Raw genomic sequence first — 19,123 nt, 5'->3', positions numbered from 1 at the left:
TAGTTTTGGCTAGTATAGGCAAAAGGGCCATTGTTCATAATTTTGAGGCACAAACCACACATTAGGATGGGGTTCTCCAAACGTAATTACTTTTGAAATGTAGAATCGCAGGACAGATCCCTATATACCTACCTCATATATGAATTTTTGGCGTAACTAATGCTCTTTATTTTTCTTGTAAAACTTCCACCTGAAGCTAATGTTTTGGAAAGTGCCACAAAAAATAGGGTTAAAATAAGAAAAAAAAATCACCATATACAAAATACTTCTCACAAAATTGTAAGTTCTACATTGCTGCCTGTAGTGCTGAATTAGATTTTATGATGTCTCAGTCATTACTATGATGTGTGAATAAGTAAACTGTCTAAATCATAAATGGATGCCGTTTAGAATATGGGGCAATATCTTACCCAGAACACGATCCATAATCAAATTGAGGATCACACCAGGCTTCTCTTGAATATTAAAGCACAAAGCATCGTTCATTTGAGGAACATTAATGACAACATGTGGGTCCGAGTCAACTGTAGAGACAAACAATATTAACCAACAAGTAAACTCAAAAACTATGTTTGTACTCAGGGCTTCATACTCGTGCTTGTGGCTGCGACTGTTGCATACCTACCTGTGAGAAATACAATAACCTTAGCAAAGCAGTCAGAGGTGTGCCATAAACCATGTCCGAGGGCATGCCTTTAGTGGGCATACCCTATAAGGAATGTAAGGAATGAATAAATATAAGGGAGGGATGGGCGGGTTCCACAAAACGCCACGTGCCTTAGGGTACGGGGACGTTATATACTCACGCCCTCCTGCACTAACTCCAGTAAACTCTGCCTAGAGGTGGAGGGGTGTTCAATAATTACGCCCCTCGCACAAATACAGCCTTAACAGGCTTAATACTTGTACTCAGGGCTTCACACTCGTGCTTGTGGCTGCAACTGTTGCATACCTACCTGTGAGAAATACAATAACCTTAGCAAAGGTGTGCCATAAACCGTGTCTGAGGGGACACCTTTTTTGGGCAAAAAGTCAACCTGGTAGGATGAATAACAATGATGATAATTATCATATATTAACACCTCACACTCTAGCCACCTCACATACCCTATGCTGGGCTATATCTCGCGAAACAGAATACAGCTATCCATTAATCATCACGTAAGCTGATACCTAGTACTGAGAAGCTGTGTTAATCATGACCACACTGAAATAAAATTAACCGGCACTGAATTAGTCCCGCTTCTGTACATATTTACCAACTTACCTTTATTAACACGGCAAGAGGGAAACTGTTAAATGCTTGCCAGGCATTAATATAGTGTTGTCCCTGCCATTCCCTGCCATTAAGAGGCAAAAATATCTTGTTAGACCAATGATAAAACCTGACAACATGACAGACCTTTGAAGATGATGACCTAATGACGCAAATTCACCTGTAGACAGTAAACAACGACCTATGTGTCGTAATGTTATTGCTATGAAGATGTGTCAGTAACTATAATCTGTGTGGTGCCTCCCCCTACAGACGTGGCAGGCATAACAGGTAAACAACCATCTATGTGTCATAATGTTATTGCTCTAAAGCCGTGTCAGTAACAATAACCTGCGTGGTGCCTCCCCCTGCAGACATAACAGGTAAACCATCTATGTCAGCATGTCATTGCTTTGTGTCAGTCATAGTGCATCCCCTGCCTCCGAGGCAGACCTGACGGGTACACAACCATCTATGTGTCACAACCCAATTTCTGTGAAATGTGTAAGTGACAATAACGATGCAGTGCACCCTCCCCCTGAGTAGACATGTTAGGCAGGAAAGGTGTCTTGATTATATTGCTTGTGCAGATGTTTTAGCAACAATAACTAAATAGTACCTCCCCTGCAGGCATGGTAGGCATGCCATGTCTGCTCTATGATGCCTAAAGCATGGTGAGAACATTATGGAAAGATACTATGAACACCTGACCCTTATTTAATGCTGTAATGTACATGGGGTAAACTAGACAATATGCCCCAGATAAATACAAAACATACATAATTAATATGAACAAAACAGTGAATACATTCTATGCACAGTTCCCTCCTGCAAGCATGAGAATAGACAAGCAATAACCGTACTTGTAGAAATTACTATAACGTAAGCCCCAAGCGTGAGCACAGTGTAAACTATAAGCGTATGAGCCGTATAATTGGTATGAACATGTGTATGATATAAAAGCATATACTGCATAGAAGCAATCACTATGCACAGTAAATACTATGAGTGTATGCACCGCACAAACACCACGAGCACACCCACGCCATGCACCTTCGTATGGCACCAATGTCACAAGCGTCCGAACAGCACAAACGCCAGGGGAGCATGAAACACAAATACCACGAGTGACTGCACAGCACAAAAAACACCACAGGCATTTGAAAACAAATGCCAAAAGCACATGCACAGCACAAACGCCATGGACGCGTGAACACCACGCCATGAACGCATGTGCAGCACAAACACCAGGTGTGCACAACCAGTAAAAACGTCAAGAGTGCATGTGCAGCATAAATGCAATGGATGTATGAACAATGAGAGCGAATGATCAACAAAAAGCCATGCATACAAACAGTATAACTGCAATTAGCTTATGAACAGTAGAAAACTATGAGCGTATGAACAGTAAAAGCCAAGAACGTATGAACAGTATAAATACTATAAGCAGTATGAATACTATGAGCGTATGAACAGTACGAATGCCGTAGACGTATGTAAATGCCATGAGCGTGAGGCCCGTGTAAATGCTATGAGCGTATGATCAGTATAAATGCCATTAGCGAATGAACAGTATAAATATAATGAACGTATGAACCATATGCACGCCATGAGCGTATGAACGTAATAGAGTATGAATAGTATGCATAATAAACATAGTGATAATGCCATGAACGTATGTAAATGCCATGAGCGTATGACCGAAATAAATGCCATGAGCGAATGAAACAGTATAAAATCCATTACCATATTGGCAGTGTCAATGCCATGAACGTATGTAATGCCATGAGCGTATGACCACTATGAATACCATGAGTGTATGAACAGTATAAAAGCCATGGGCATATGAAACAGCATGAATGCCATGAGCGTATGACCAGTATATGTGTTATGAGCATATGAACAGTAAAAAACGCCATGGACATATAAACAGTAAAACCCATGGGCGTATGAACATTATGAGCATATGACCAGTATGAATGCCATGAGCGTGTGAGCAGTATGAATGCCATGAACGTATGCAGAATATAAATGGCAAGAGCATTAGAACAGTATAAATTCTATGGGCGTATGACCAGTATGAATGCCACAAGCATATCAACAGTATATATTCCATGAGCAAATGAATACCATAAGCACCTAAACAGTATACAGTCATTGCCGTAAATGTTGGCACCCCTGAAATTTTTCAAGAAAATTAAGTATTTCTCACAGAAAAGGGTTGCAGTAACACATGTTTTGCTGTAAACATGTTTATTCCCTTTGTGTGTATTGTAACTAAACCAATAAAGGGAGGAAAAAAAGCAAAGTGGACATAATGTCACACCAAACTCTAAAAACGTGCCGGACAAAATTATTGGCACCCTTTCAAAATTGTGGATAAACATGATTGTTTCAAGCATGTGATGCTCCTTTAAACTCACCTGGTGAAAGTAACAGGTGTGGGCAATATAAACATCACACCTGAAAGCAGATAAAAAGGAGAGAAGTTCACTTAATCTTTGCATTGTGTGTCTGTGTGTGCCACACTAAGCATGGACTACAGAAAGAAAAGAGAACTGTCTGAGGACTTGAGAACCAAAATTGTGGGAAAATATAAACAATCTGAAGGTTACAATTCCATCTCCAGAGATCTAGATTGGCTTTTGTCCACAGTGCGCAACATTATCAAGAAGTTTTCAACCCATGGCACTGTAGCTAATCTCCCTGGGTGTGGACGGAAGAGAAAAATTGATGAAAGGTGTCAAAGCAGGATGGTGGATGAGAACCCCAAACAAGTTCCAAAGACATCCAAGCTGTCCTGCAGGCTCAGAGAGCATCAGTGTCAGCACGAACTATACATCAACATTTAAATGAAATGAAACACTATGGCAGGAGACATAAAAAAAAGCAAGACTACATTTTGCCAGAATGAATTTGAGAAAGCCAAAATCCTTCTGGTAAAACGTCTTGTGGACAGATGAGACCAAGATAGAGCTTTTTGGTAAAGCACATAATTCTACTGTTTACTGAAAATGGAAGGAGGCCTACAAAGAAAAGAACACAGTACCTACTGTGAAATATGGTGGAGGTTCAATTATGTTTTGGGGTTGTTTTGCTGCCTCTGGCACTGGGTGCCTTGAATGTGTGCAAGGCATCATGAAATCTGAGGATTACCAACAGATTTTGGGTCACACTGTACAGCCCAGTGTCAGAAAGCTGGGTTTGCAACCGAAATCTTGGGTGGTCCAGCAGGACAATGACCCAAAACATACATAAAAAAGCACCCAGAAATGGATGGTAGCAAAGCTCTGGATAGTTCTGAAGTGGCAGCAATGAGTCCAGATCTAAATCCCATTGAACACCTGTGGAGAGATCTTAAAATTGCTGTTGGGAAAAGGCACCCTTCCAATAAGAGAGACCTGGAGCAGTTTGCAAAGTAACAGTGGTCCAACATTCCAGCTGAGAGGTGTAAGAAGCTTATTGATGGTTATAGGAAGCAACTGATTTCAGTTATTTTTTCCAAAGGGTGCACAACCCAATATTTAGTTAACGGTGTCAATAATTTTTGGAGTTTGGTGTGACATTATGCACACAAAGGGAATAAACATGTGTATAGCAAAATGTGTTACTGCAATCCTTTTCTGTGAGAAATACTTAATTTTCTTGAAAAATTTCAGGGGTGCCAAAATTTACGGCCATGACTGTATATGCCATGAATGCATGAACAGTATAAATGCCATGAGCGAATGAAAAGTGAAAAAACGCCATAAGTGTATGACCAGTATAAATGCCATGAACGTATGAGCAATATCGATGGCATGACTGTAAGAACAGCATGAATACTATGTGCGTATGACCAGTATAAGTGCAACAAGCACATAAACAATATAAATGTCATGAATATATGAACAGTATCAATGCCATGAACGTATGAACAGTATGAAACAGTATGGATGTCCTGCGCCTATAAACAATATGGATGTCCTGAGTGTGCAAACAGAAATGCCATGAGCATATGAACTATATAAACACCACAGCGCATGAACAGTGTAACTGCCACAGCGTATGAACAGTGTAAATGCGATAAGTGTGTGGACAGTATAAATGCCATGAGAGTATTAACAGTATGAAAGCCATAAGAGTATGAACGGTATACATGCCTTGAGCGTACGGACAGTGTAAATGTCCAGGGCGTATGAACAGTATAAATGCTATGAGCGTATGAACAGTATAAATGCCATGAGAGTATTAAACAGTATGAAAGAAATGCCATATGCTTGTAAATGGTAATTAACAAAATCTTTCTTGTTTTGTACATAATGTTTGTGGTATGCATAAGAAAATGTGTGTGAAACGTGCCCTAATGTGGCTATCTTGATCTGCTTGAGCGTAATGGATTGATTGTGCATGAGCTGTTTCCTACCACACTATGCCATTCCAACATTAACCATACTATAATGCAGTACATCACATATAGTCAAGATGCACTGCTTTGGGCCATTGACTTCAGAATGCTGTTTTAGCTAGTTACACAACCAGCACCTGTCTGGGATATGAACCTATGGAACAAAGATGGAGGACGTAACGGGATATTGTTCTTATACAGTGTTCACGCTACTGTAGTTAATTGCTCTCCTCGCATCATGAGTCACGCAGCACCGCTAGTTACTTGCTTCTACAGGCCCCCCTACATCCTTCAGCCAGGCTCTGTACTCTGAAAAGTTATCAGCATACCCCAGCCGCACCATCCAAGCTCTGTGACCCACTCTACATTGTTATATATACCTGGCTGATCAGCCGGGTCACCAGGAAATCGCCAGAAAACATGCTGCTCCCTGGAAACGGGAGCATGTGCACAACATCCATGGGTCTCCAGTGGCTGTGAATGCTCCGGCTGTGGGGCTGGATCCGCAAAAAATGTCACTTACCAGTCCAAAGCAGACGCAACTTGGAAACTTTACCACGCAGAAGATAAGCGACCCAGCATCCCACTATGAGGCAGTGAGCAGGCTAAAAGAGATGCCTCGACACCTAACATTCATTCAGACACAGCGAAGCTCCAGTGCAGTGTGCGGCTGCCGGAACTACAAAAGTGGCGGGAGATTCAAACGGTGGATGCAGTGTCTTCCACAAAACTTCACGTATGCCCCGACCTTAGGGTACAAGGGCATTATATACTCATGCCCTCCTCCACTAACTCCTGTAAACACCGCCTAGAGGTGGAGGGGTGTTCAGTACTTACACCCCTCACACAAGTACAGCCATAACAGGCTTAATACTTACTGGAATAAGACTTGCTGATTCTTAGGGGCTCTCTAAAATGGAGGTCCCATGCAATAACATCAATCTGCTATAACTTGGGTTTAGAAAGGGGAATTTTGAGATAAGATAACTGTTTAAGTAAAGATAATTTCTTAGGTTATGTTCATATGAGGAGTATAGATGTGAAAAAAGTTTGTATTAGATCCCTTCCTTATATTAGGTATGTCTATTAGATCTTTTTTTTTTTTTTTTTTTTTTTTTTTTCAACTGTAAATTTTTATTATATTCAGATAGGAAAATACACACCAGTAGGAATGATCGGGGTGACGTACCCCACAGTAAGTGAGAAATGCAAGCAAGTAATAATTCAAATCACAACAATCAAGTCAGGTAGTCACAACTGTGACCCAGCAATGCTATAGTTAACAACCGCACATTTGGATCAAGTAGTCTAAGACATGGGGGGGGGGGGGGGGGGGTGACTAAGACAACAACGTCAGACAGAGGGGGCGAGGGAACAGGAAGGGGGAACGTACAAAGAAATAGAAGAGTGGGTTGAGAGAAGCAAGAAGAGAGGAAAAGGTCCAAAAGGAGCTAAGAGATCAGGGAGGTTGCCTATCCGTGAATCTGTCCCATGGGTCCCATACTGAAAGAAATTGTGAGATAGTGTTATTCAAAGAGGCAGTAAGTGATTCCATAGAGCGAATCTCACGGACCCGGGCCAGGAGTTCACCCTCAGACGGGGGGGAAGTCTGTTTCCAGTGTTTTGCAATGAGAGTTTTTGCTGCCAGAATGATGTGTAGAAATAGCTTAAATGGTCGACCAGACAAGGCCCTTGTCGACAAATGTAGGAGATAGATTAAAGGGTCTAGGGGCACCCCGACTCCCAATATGTCACGGATAAGCCGCTGCACCATTACCCAAAATTGAGAGATCAGCGGGCAGGACCAGAATATATGGTAAGTGTCCCCCAGCCCCACACCACAACGCCAACATTGCGGGGGGATGTCAGGGTTCAATTTATTGAGGAGGACAGGGGTATGGTACCAACCCATGAGCAATTTGTATTGTGTCTCTTTGTAAGCTGTACATATGGAGGCCCGAGAAGCCCTATCCCAAATCACCCTCCACTGAGGAATTGTAATAGAAGTGTTAAGGACTTCCTCCCAGCGAGCCATATAACGATGGGAGGGGAGGGTTCCGTCCGCGGGGGAGATTAGAAGGGAGTAAATACTCGAGAGCAGTCCCTTCGTCTGTGGTCCACTCCTACACAACCTCTCAAAACTCGTAGGGAGCGAAACCACTAGCGAGCCCCTCCGAGAGGATAGGTAATGTCGGAGCTGGGTGTAGTGAGTGAACGCAGAGGCTGGGAGTTCCCAACGAGATTTCAGGTCATCAAAAGATAGAAGAGTCCGAGTAATAGGATGTACCACATCAGCCCAGCAGAACAAACCTCTCGAGCCCCATTCCCGAACCATAAGTGAGGTGCCTCCAGGAGGGAAGTCAGGGTGGTAGAGGAAAGACTGCATTGGGGAGAAAGGGGACAGGAGTCGGAATCGCCTGGAACAATAAGTCCAGACATATCTCGTGAAAGACATAGGGCCTAAAAGGGTGCATGCAGGGGACGGAAGCGGAAAGGACCACAGGAAAGAATTAGGGTGGACAGGTGCCAACCATAATTTCTCAAGTTCCATCCACTTACTATAAGCAAAGTGAGTAGACCATGCAGCTAGGTGACGGAGGTGTGCGGCCCAATAATATTTTGTGACATCTGGGACCCCCAGACCTCCAGAGACTCGGTTCGCCATCATGACCGTCATAGGGAGCCTATGTCTTTTAGCGTCCCAAATGAACCGGAAAATAGCCGACTGAAAGGACCGTAGCATTGCCAACGGAACCCGTACCGGTAACGTTTCGAAAAAATAAAGTAATTTAGGAAGGATAGTCATTTTAACCGCAGCAATTCGCCCGAAAAAGGATATGTATTGCGATTTCCAGTTTTCTAGCAAAGAACGTAGCTCTCTGAACAAAGTAGGGAAATTTGCAGAATAGAGCGAGGCATATGTAGGGGTGACGGAAACTCCAAGATATTTAATAGCAGAGGGAGACCAGCGGAAAGAATAGTTAGAACGAAGTAGGGAGACCAGAGAGGGTGGGAGATTTACAGACATTGCTTCAGATTTAGAAAGGTTGACTTTGTAGCCCGATACCAAGCCATATTCATGCAAGAGTTTGTACAGCGCAGGCAGGGACAAGTGAGGGTTAGTGAGGGTAAGTAAAACGTCATCTGCAAAAAGGCAAATCTTAAAGGTCTTCCCATGAAGGGAGATTCCAGAGACATCCGAATTCCCCCGGATCAGAGCCGCCAGCGGCTCTATGCAAAGGGCAAAAATCAGTGGGGACAACGGACATCCCTGTCTAGTGCCATTATAAAGGGTAAAGGGAGGAGAGGAGTCAGTCGGGAGTTTGAGAGAGGCAGTAGGGGAGGAGTAGAGACCCCGCAGTGCAGTGAGGAAGTCACCAGTGATCCCAAATTTCTGTAGAGTGGCAAACATGAATGGCCAGCCTAATCTATCAAAAGCCTTTTCGGCATCCAAGCTCAATATTAAAGCCTGTTCAGATCGTTTATTAACAATATCTATAAGATTGACAACCCTTCTAGTATTATCGCCTCCCTGACGACAGGGGATGAAACCCACTTGGTCCTTATGGATAAGGGCGGGGAGGAAACAACAGAGACGAGCTGCCAAAATCTTAGAGAACAACTTCAGGTCCGAGTTCAACAGGGCTATGGGCCTAAAGCTGGAGCAATCATGTGGGTCTTTGTTAGGTTTAGGAATCAACGTAATCAAGGAATGCAGAAAGGACTGCGGAATCCCCTCCCCCCGCAGAAAAGAATTGAACAGGGGGACCAGCCGAGGGAGAAGGATAGACGAGTAGGTTTTATAGTATAAATAGGTGAATCCGTCAGGTCCTGGAGAGCGCCCAGATGGGAGAGACTTGAGAATTTCAGTGAGTTCCTCCAATACAATGGGAGCGTTCAGGGACTCCCTGTCAGACGCAGAGAGAGTCGGAAGGCTGCACCTGGACAGGAACGTCTCCAACACTGCGTCACGCCCTCCCGGATCCGAGGGGAGTTGTGAGGGTAGAGAGTACAATTTGGAGTAATAGTCATGGAGGAGGCGGGAGATGGTGTTAGGGTGATAGTGCAATGTCCCCGCAGCATCCTTCAGGGCAGAGGGGGACTGAGCAGCCGCACGATCCCTTAAACGTCTAGCCAGCATTGTATGGGCCTTATTGCCCTTTTCATAAAACCTCTGTTTGGCATAAAGCAATTGACGTTCAACTTTATGAAGGGCCAAGTCACCCAATTGGGACCGTGCAACTACCAGCCGTCTCAGTACCGGAAGGGAAGGGTTAGTTAGTAAGAGAGTTTCCAGGGCAGAAATTTGATCCTTAAGTTCCCGGGAGCGGGCCAAGGCATCTCGCTTCAGTCTAGAGCCCAATGCAATACAATGGCCTCTGACCACCGCTTTATGTGCCTCCCATAGTACTGCCTGGGAGGACACAGAGCCTTAATTTTCCGCAAAGTAAGTAGTTATGCTATGCAGGATCGAGTCCCGGGAAGAAGGAGTTTTAAGCAAGGAGTCATTGAGTCGCCAATGACAACGGCGGGAGAAAGAAGTGAAAGGGGAGAAAGACACAAGAACAGGGCCATGATCAGACCAGGAGATAGGTTCCATGGAAGCAGAGGAGAGCATACGCAGCATTGGGAGGTTCCCGAAAAAATAGTCAATTCGCGTATGGAGTTTATGAGGGTGGGAATAAAAAGAAAAAGAGCGATCAGATGGATGATTAATACGCCAGAGGTCATAGAGCCCTGCCGAACGAATCAACCGACGAAAAAATGTAGAGAGACGCAACTGAGGGGCTGGTGGTGGGGAGTCCGTCAGGGAGTAGCGATCGGCAGAGGGAGAAAAAAACAAGTTAAAGTCCCCGCCCAGCAGCCAGGCGGAGGTTGGGTATGCAGACAGTCGCTTCAAGACCCGTCGGAGGAAGGGGATTTGTGCAGAGTTCGGGGCATAAACATTACAAAGTAGCAGAGGTTTCCCCCCAAGGGTGCCACATAAAATTACAAACCGCCCTGAGGGGTCAGCAAAGGAGGAGGAAACCTGCAAGGGGCAGTGTCGTGAGACTAGGATAGCTACTCCCGCCACCTTCCTGTCCGAGGAGGCCAAGTATACCTGAGGGTAAAGGTGTTGTAGGAAGTGGAAGGAGCCCGTCTTGTCAAAGTGCGTCTCCTGAACATAGACAATATCCGCCTTGAGAGCCACCAGCTCCCGTTGTAGGAGACGCCTTTTAGAGAGGGAGTTAAGGCCTTTCACGTTCAGGGAAACGCACTTAGCCATGAGGGGTAGGTGTGGTGTAAGGAAGGTGCCATGGTAAGTACTCACTCAGAGAAGTGGAAAACGCATCAGCGGGCCAGCCCGAGTCCAAAGACCACCATCGTTCAATACTGGACCTAAAAGAAGAGCAGAGACAAAGAACAGGAGGAGACTCAGAAAGAGAGGGGAAGAGCAGGACACAAAAGGGGGGGGACAAAAGGGAAAGACAAACAGGGATACAAAACGGTAAACAAACCACTGGCATTATAGCCAGAGAGGAGACCTTAGTAAAACATATCAATAATGCAAGAAGAATAGACAACAGCGTTACTATATTTGTCATGGCCTCATTGGGGGAAGTGGAAGTACGCATCAGAGGGAGGTCACACCAAAGAATAGAAACCCCTTCCACCCAAAGGCCATGCCAAATCCCCACTGTACAAAGGGAGCCAGAAGGGCACCCGTTATTTTAGAGGCAGCAGTAAAAGACAACTATAGTAAATTGCTAGTAAAAGAACACAGCACCCCGCTAGGTGAAATGAGAACCAAACAAATAGTCACAGGACGTGTGGGCCCAGAACTTAGTTCCAGTATATCCTTCAGGTAGGATCATGACGTGATCCAGATGTGGATTGAGCAGGCCGGCCCCCACCACCTCCACGACGTTTCCCTCTAACTGGCTGCCATATAGGAGGAGGCGGAGGGGGAAGGGGTTGTAGAGCCCAGTCAGGAAGCTTCGGGATTTGGAGATCAAAGGCTGCACAGAACTCCGGGATGTCAGCATGTGAACGTAGAACTGCAGAGCGTCCGTCCCGACGGGCTTGGAGAGCAAACGGGAAGGACCATCTGTAGGGAATCTGTGCCGAGCGTAGAGATGACAGGAGAGGTTGCAACATCTTGCGCTTACGTAGGGTAATCCAGGAAAGATCCTGGAACAGCTGGATAGGTGCCCCATCAAAATCAAAGTCCCGACGGGTGCGTGATTTAGCCATAATTCTCTCCTTCAGTTGAAAGTCATTGACACAACAAATCACATCCCTTGGAGGGCCAGAGGTAGGGCGAGGGCGGAGGGCCCGGTGGGCTCGATCCAGTGCAATCTTGTGGGACGAGGGTTCACCCAGGATCAAGTTGAAGATAGCTTCCAGAGTAGCATGAAGATCTTCGTCCCGGGTAGCCTCAGGCAATCCACGGACCCTAATATTATTTCTCCTACCCCTATTGTCAAGGTCTTCCACATGTGAATGCAGGTCACCCAGAAACGCAGATTGAGCAGAGACGGTTTCATGCAGGTTAGCAATGTAGGACCTAGTAGAGTCATGAGCTTCCTCTAAGTCGTCCACTCGGCCTGAGACATGTTGGAGATCTTGGCGCATATCTGCTATTTCGGCCCTGCAGGCCTCTCTGACTTCAGCAATAAGAACCTTGAAGTCCCCCTTTGTCGGCAATTGAGAAAGCAATAGAGAGAGGTCAGGAGTAGCCGGGATAGGAGCAGGGACCCCCGAACACTCCAACTCAGAATCCAGGCCATCCCCCCAGCCACCGGGTGCTATAGACAAAGAAGGAGCTTCCTGAGGCTGTGTGAGTGTGTTCCGAGGGGTGGGTGCCCCAGGGCGCCCAGCCGAGCTCCTGGAGGCAGACATAGTCCTCTGCGGTTTAGGAGAGGTGCAAGGGATAAGGGCCTCAGGGGGATCAGTCCCAGTAACTTCGGCTACAAGGTTATCAGAACCTGGAACTCCAGCAGAGGGCCCAGGCACGAGAGGAGCCGAAAAGGAGGCCAAGGGGACTGTAGGTGTCAAGCCCTGTGTCTGGGTATGGGGGAGGAACTGAGGTGATGGCCCTTTAAACAGCACAGCTCCAGGCGAACGCTCTGAGTCCCTGGGATCCGGGCCTAGCAGGGCCGAGGCTGTTATGAGGGGGTCCAGAGGAGGAGAGGCAGTCCCAGATGGAGGTATGGGGTGAAACAGGGCCGGAGAGGCACCTACCTCCACAGTGCAGCAATCCACAGGAATGGAGCCCAGGTCCCCCGCAGACACCCCCACCTCAGGGGGAGAGGAAGATGGCGGGCAGACTGTCCCTCCAGGCAGCACACCAAGGTCCGGAGCAGTCAGCGGCAGCAAGGGTGATGGTGCAGGGGTCCCCGTAGAGTCAGGAGGGTAGCCGGGCAGGACCGATCCAGCAGCAGAGCGCACCACCGCAGGGCCGACTGAGCGGGAGCGGAGCGCGCGCTCGAGGCCTGGTGATGTCGGAGGAGAGGCCGGGGCTGAGGCAGAGACCTGGCGCAGGTATCTTGTAATGGCCCCAGGGAGCCGTTGAGGGTCCGTGCAGGATGGCGGGGTCTTCCGGCGCCGGCGGGTGCCCCTCGGCATGAGAGCACAGGCTGGGAGTGCGAATTAAGCAAATGAATGGCCTCAGGGTTTGCGGAGCTCACAGCTCAGGCGGCCATCTCTGTTCGCGGCAAGCCACGCCCCCCAAAACTCCTATTAGATCTTTTTTAATGTTTAGATGGCAGCAGAGAGGTCATTACTCTAGCATCTAATCTAAGGACGCTTTTACATGGGCCAATCTTTGGGTAAATGAGAATTTTTATGAACGCTTGCTCTCAATAATCTTTTTGCCCTGAGAAAGCATTTGTGTGTATCCCTAGCCTGTGTATCCAGACCCCTTGCTGTTGCCCCTGACTACGAACCTTGCCGCCTGCCTTGACCTTCTGTTATGTCTGACCTCGACTTGCCTTGTCCTTGTGTACCGCGCCTGTCTCAGCTGTCAGTGAGGTGGAGTCGCTATCGGGTGGAACGACCTGGGGGTTACCTGCCGCTGCAAGTCCATCCCGCTTTGCGGTGGGCTCTGGTGAAAACCAGTAACCCCTTAGATTCCGTTCCCCTGGTACGGCCCACGCCATCGCCTCAAGGACACAGAGGATCCACTCCCGTGTCCTCCCCGCATACCAGTCCGGACCCTGACACAAATTATGAATAAAAGAACTATTGGATTTTATACATAACAATTTATACAACATGATGAAAAAATAGGCATTCTATTGTTCCCAATTCTTTTAAATTAAATAATCCTCTTACTCCTGTTTCTAGCTTATGATGCAGTGATGCCCATTGTCTGCACAATCCTTTTATAAAGTCTGCCTAGCTGCTAGAAATTCCAACACTGTAAATGAGCCTCACAGAAATACTTGATTTTTTATATTGTGATTTCCAGCACTGCTCCCTCTGCTGTCCATGTGCATCTTCCAATTTGCATCTTTTCATGCTCCATGTTGCAGTATAAACATATCTAGCTGTGGGATATATTGTTCCCTGTCTAGCAGTAGTATTACAAACATACTTAGCCTTCTACATCCCACAGTGAATGGATCAGTCACACTGTGAATGAGCAAAGAACTAGTACACATAAATAAAAAGACAAATAAAAATAATACAGAGTGCACGTTCAGGTTTCAGCACAATCTGACAAGCTTATGATTTAGGAACAAGAAGTAAACAGAAGAAGCAAGTTACAGTGATCCCTCAACATACAATAGTTTCAAAATATAATTGTCTTTTCTGGACCATTGTAACTTGAAACCAGACTCAACATACAATGCCAAGGACAGTCCAGATCTGTGAAACCTGTCACAACTGGAGGAACTGACCAATCAGAATTGGCATTTTACTGGTAAATCACCTCTTTTACTGAAGTACAAGCACTGACTGGCTGTCTGGTAGCGCCCCCTATGGTACAGGGAGGAACTACAAGTTCTGTACTACTCCTTACCTGTGCCAGGGTTAGCCACTCCTTTGGACACCAAGTAAGGGTGGCTCCATTTGGGACACTGTGTGTACTGTATAGGACCCTGAAGAAGGTCTTGTCCTCTACATAAACCATTGTTTCCCAACCAGGGTGCCTCCAGCTATTGCAAAACTACAACTCCCAGCATGCCAGGACAACCGTTGGCTGTCCGGGCATGCTGGGTGTTGTAGTTTTGCAATAGCTGGAGGCACCCTGGTTGGGAAACACTGACATAGAGAGTGATTTACAGCTTCCAGCAGCTCTTTCTTACTTTTATATATAAGGACTTACTTTTTCTGTATTAGTTATCTACTTATTTTTCTTTAATCCTCACCTTTTCCTATTTTTGGATGACATTTTGGGGGCTTCAGAACCAATTACCAGGTTTCCATAGAGTAATGGTCTCAACATACAATGGTTTCAACATACAATGGTCGTCCTGGAACCAATTAATATTGTAACTTGAGGGACCACTGTACATATATCCTTGCAAAACTATCAGTACATTCCACACCTTATATAAAGGTGAGTGATGATGGTAAATTACAAATCATATGCATTGTAAAAAAATAAATAAAGAAGGTACAGACTGCTTTTAATCTAGTGCAGACTAAGTATATTGCCACAGGGTTCCTGAAAGCTGAGATTGATGCCGCTATTTGCATAGTCCAGACGTAAGAGGCTCATTTAGCTGTCTATTTGGGAATGTAATTTGCTGACATAAAATAGCTGCTCAGCATAGTTAAAAGGGGTTATCCAGGAAAAAAAAACTTTTTAATATATATATATATATATATATATATATATATATATATATATATCAACTGGCTCCAGAAAGTTAAACAGATTTGTAAATTACTTCTATAAAAAAATCTTAATCCTTTCAGTACTTATGAGCTTCTGAAGTTAAAGGGGTTCTCCCTTGTTTATACTGTTTTTTGTTATTATGTTTGTGTGTTATGTGTGTATTAATTTTTTATGTGTGTTGTGATTATGTATATATGTATTTTCTTACCTTTTGTGAAGATCCAGAAGCTGGCCCCTTTTTCTTCCAGCGGCTTGCTGTGTAACCTCGGCCTCCGCCATGTTGTGTTCGGTAAGTGGGATGTCGGGGGGTGTGTTTCTGACGTCCGAGGCAAATCTTTTCTTCCCGTTTCTTCCGTGGCTCAGCAAACATCTGCGGCCTCTTCCGGCGCATGCGCAGGTATTTTTTTTTTTTTTTTTTTTTTACCAATAAAGTTTTTTTTGTCTAATTGACAAACTGTCTGTGCTTGCGCGAAGCTACGCTATTAGCGTAGACCTAACGTACGCTACGCTGTTAGCATAGCACTTGCGTACTCGCGCATGCGCAGACAGTTTGTCAATTAGACAAAAAAAATTATTGGTTAAAAATAAATAAAAAATAAACTACCTGCGCATGCGCCGGAAGAGGCCGCAGATTCGTCGCTGAGCCACGGAATAAACAGAAAAAAAAGATTTGCCTTGGACGTCAGAAGATAGGAAGGACAGAAGCAAGAACACACCCCCCGACATCCCACTTACCGAACACAACATGGCGGAGGCCTAGGTTACGCAGCAAGCCGCTGGAAGAAAAAGGGGCCAGCTTCCAGATCTTCACAAAAGGTAAGAAAATACATATATACATAATCACAACACATAAAAAAACACATACACACATAACACACAAACATAATAACAAAAAACTGTATAAACAAGTTAAAACCCCTTTAAGGTTGTACTCATAAGTACTGAAAGGATTAAGATTTTTTAATAGAAGTAATTTACAAATCTCCACATAAAAAGAAGTGAAATCACCGGCACCGATAGATGTATACACAGCTATATATTCATCCGGTCGTACGGACACCTGAACGTCCACTAATCCGGCACATATATTTAGCACATAGAGTCTATGGCATGAGGATAGACTGCACTATTACTGGGGGTGGTGCTCCTCTATCAGAAAAAGGCATTCCATATGATACATCTAAAGAATTCAGAGCTCACTCACCCGGAGTCGGTCGCCGTACCAGAAATTCCAGCACCGGTTATCCTCGGTCCATCAGGAATATCGCAGGAGATAGAGTTGGGGAGTTCTTAGACGCTGGCCACGATCTGTATCACGCCCTCCGGAGCTTCGTCAGGCTTCACGAAGTGCCGGAGGGCGTGATATGGACCGTGGCCAGTGTCTGAGAACTAACCCACTCCATCTCCTGCGATATTCCTGATGGACAGAGGATAACCGGTGCTGGAATTTCTGGTACAGCGACCGACTCCGGGTGAGTGCGCTCTGAATACTTTGGATGTATCATAATTTACAAATCTGTTTAACTTTCTGGAGCCAGTTGATATATAAAAAAAAGTTTTTTCCTGGATAACCCCTTTAAGAAATAAAAACTGGATCTTTATTACCCTACGGAACCATCCTTTTGTTTGGAAAATAATTTCACTAAATTTCATGGATTCTTGTTTAGTATGTAAGCAACCTCACTTTGAAGAACAAAACATTCTTAAGCCTCCTTTACATTTGGAGGCGGATTTACTTATGCAGGGTTTACCTCATGGAATCTCTGGACAAAATTCCTACCTGGGATCCTGAAGGCAATACTAGGACCGCGTGGACTACATTGCCATCCCGATAGATGGCAATGTATTATTGAGTAGATACACCGAAATATTGTTCTTTCAAGGGATCCATTCAGAAATGGATTGCTATCTATGGGGACGGCAATGTAGTTTGTGCGGTTCTAATGCCACCATTGGGATCTCCAGCAGATATTCTGGCTGGAAATTCAATGTTGTGAGCCCGGCCTTAGGTTGCATTTACATCACGTTTTGTGCCCCTGTGGCATAGAACAAAGGGGGATCGCCTACCGACAAATCCGAGCAGGAACTCATTCTATCCAATCACCTGAACAGAGTCATCTGGTGACTTTATTCAGGTCATTTTCCGACCGTTCTAACTTTTGGGCTGGAGTGAAAATCTTGGTCTGCTGTAGTTTTTAGTCCGGGCCAAAAGTAGATTTAAAAATGACCCAAACTAAGTCACTAGGTGACTCTGCTCAGGTCAATGGATTTAATTAGGGTCCGGCTTGGATATGTCAGCAGGCGGTTTTGAGCTTCTCCTGCTGGATCTGTTCTACAAAAGGCACAAACTGTAATGTGCGTGCACCCAAAGGAGCAGAAAATCTGCAGTTTTTAAAAGAGAAAAACAATTAGGGAAAGATTTACATCTATTTATGAGTTTTATATCCACTTCTAGTTTTGATTAAAAATACTGACCAAAGACTGACCAAAGTAGTACATGTGAATACAGGCTTAGGCTTGGAATACATGTTACAAAAATACTGCTGATTTTCTGCAGAAGAAAAGAAGTCAATGCCAGTAATGAATCTCGAAATTTTTAGGAAATGTAAAGGGAAAAGCTGGATCGACTTTAGGTTATGGCAGATTTTTTGCTGCAGAAAATATCATTTATTAAACTCAATGTACTGTACATGCTGGGACAATCCACACGGAAAATCCGTAATGTGTGAACATAACCTTAGAGTGCTGCCAAACTAAGCAGATCTGCCACTGTGCATTTTGGGATGAACATACTAATACATTTTAAAGATAAAAATAGATAGTGTGTGGTGGATCTGCAACATGCACGCAGCAAAATCCACAACACCAGCAGATTTATTGCAGTGGATGTAACACAGCAATTGACACACTGGATTTTAAGGGGATCTGTCCTCACTTTCATGCTGCCAGAACAACGAACCAGCAGCTTCTCCCTACCCCTCCAGCCTAGATCTCTGTGTATCTATTAAGGCTAGTGGGGTAGGGAGAAGCTGCAGGGAATTTGATGACATGTGGTTCAGGCACATTGAAAGTGATGACTGATTCCATTTAACACCTGCACTGTAGGGTAACACCTGCACATGAATTTTATGCCGATTATTTCCTGAAACATTTGGTTGGGTTTTTGGAAATCTCATCCTCCTTGCTGCTACTGTAAATCTGCTGCTGTGCGTGTTGCTTCCTTTTCCCTTTAGCAAAAAAGCTTCTGCTCTCTCCACTCTGTCTCTCCTTCTCTGTATGCAGCACAGGGCCAGTCATAAAGAGGTTTTCCTAAGTGTCATCAGCTCCAAATGACTTGAAATTTACTCTAATACAATCACAATTTTTATTCTATGCTGCTACGACATAGCTGGTACCGTGGTCCCTTTGTGCATCTTGCAGAAATACCAGCTCCCAAGACATCCTGATTAAAGGCATTAAACCCCATATATTCAATATACACATAAACGTCACTTTAACATGTTAAATTACACCCTGTCCATACTAGTTTACTCTAACATCACTTAAAAACACAATCGATGAATGATAAAATTCATCACCTATAACGAAAACACTTTAGCTAAATATTAGAGTTCTCCCAAAATAAGTAAGATGCATAAATGCCATTTACAAA

General features: G+C 44.8%; 1 protein-coding gene across 1 annotated transcript in view; it reads right to left on the bottom strand.

Moving 5' to 3' along the window:
* LOC130275787 (inter-alpha-trypsin inhibitor heavy chain H3-like) overlaps positions 1–19,123 on the bottom strand; it is an 84,318-nt gene that overhangs the window by 15,124 nt on the left and 50,071 nt on the right. Inside the window, exons 2-3 of the mRNA XM_056524197.1 lie at positions 10,954–11,021; positions 411–524 (exon numbers count right to left, since the gene is read on the bottom strand). Coding sequence (XP_056380172.1) covers positions 411–524; positions 10,954–11,021 — 182 coding nt within the window. The remainder of the gene's footprint in view (positions 1–410; positions 525–10,953; positions 11,022–19,123) is intronic.

This window comes from Hyla sarda, chromosome 6 (genome assembly GCF_029499605.1).
Source record: "Hyla sarda isolate aHylSar1 chromosome 6, aHylSar1.hap1, whole genome shotgun sequence".
NCBI classification, from domain to species: Eukaryota; Metazoa; Chordata; class Amphibia; order Anura; family Hylidae; genus Hyla; species Hyla sarda.
The sequence above is the reverse complement of the archived record's forward strand: the minus strand, read 5'-3'. Positions and strand labels throughout refer to the sequence as shown.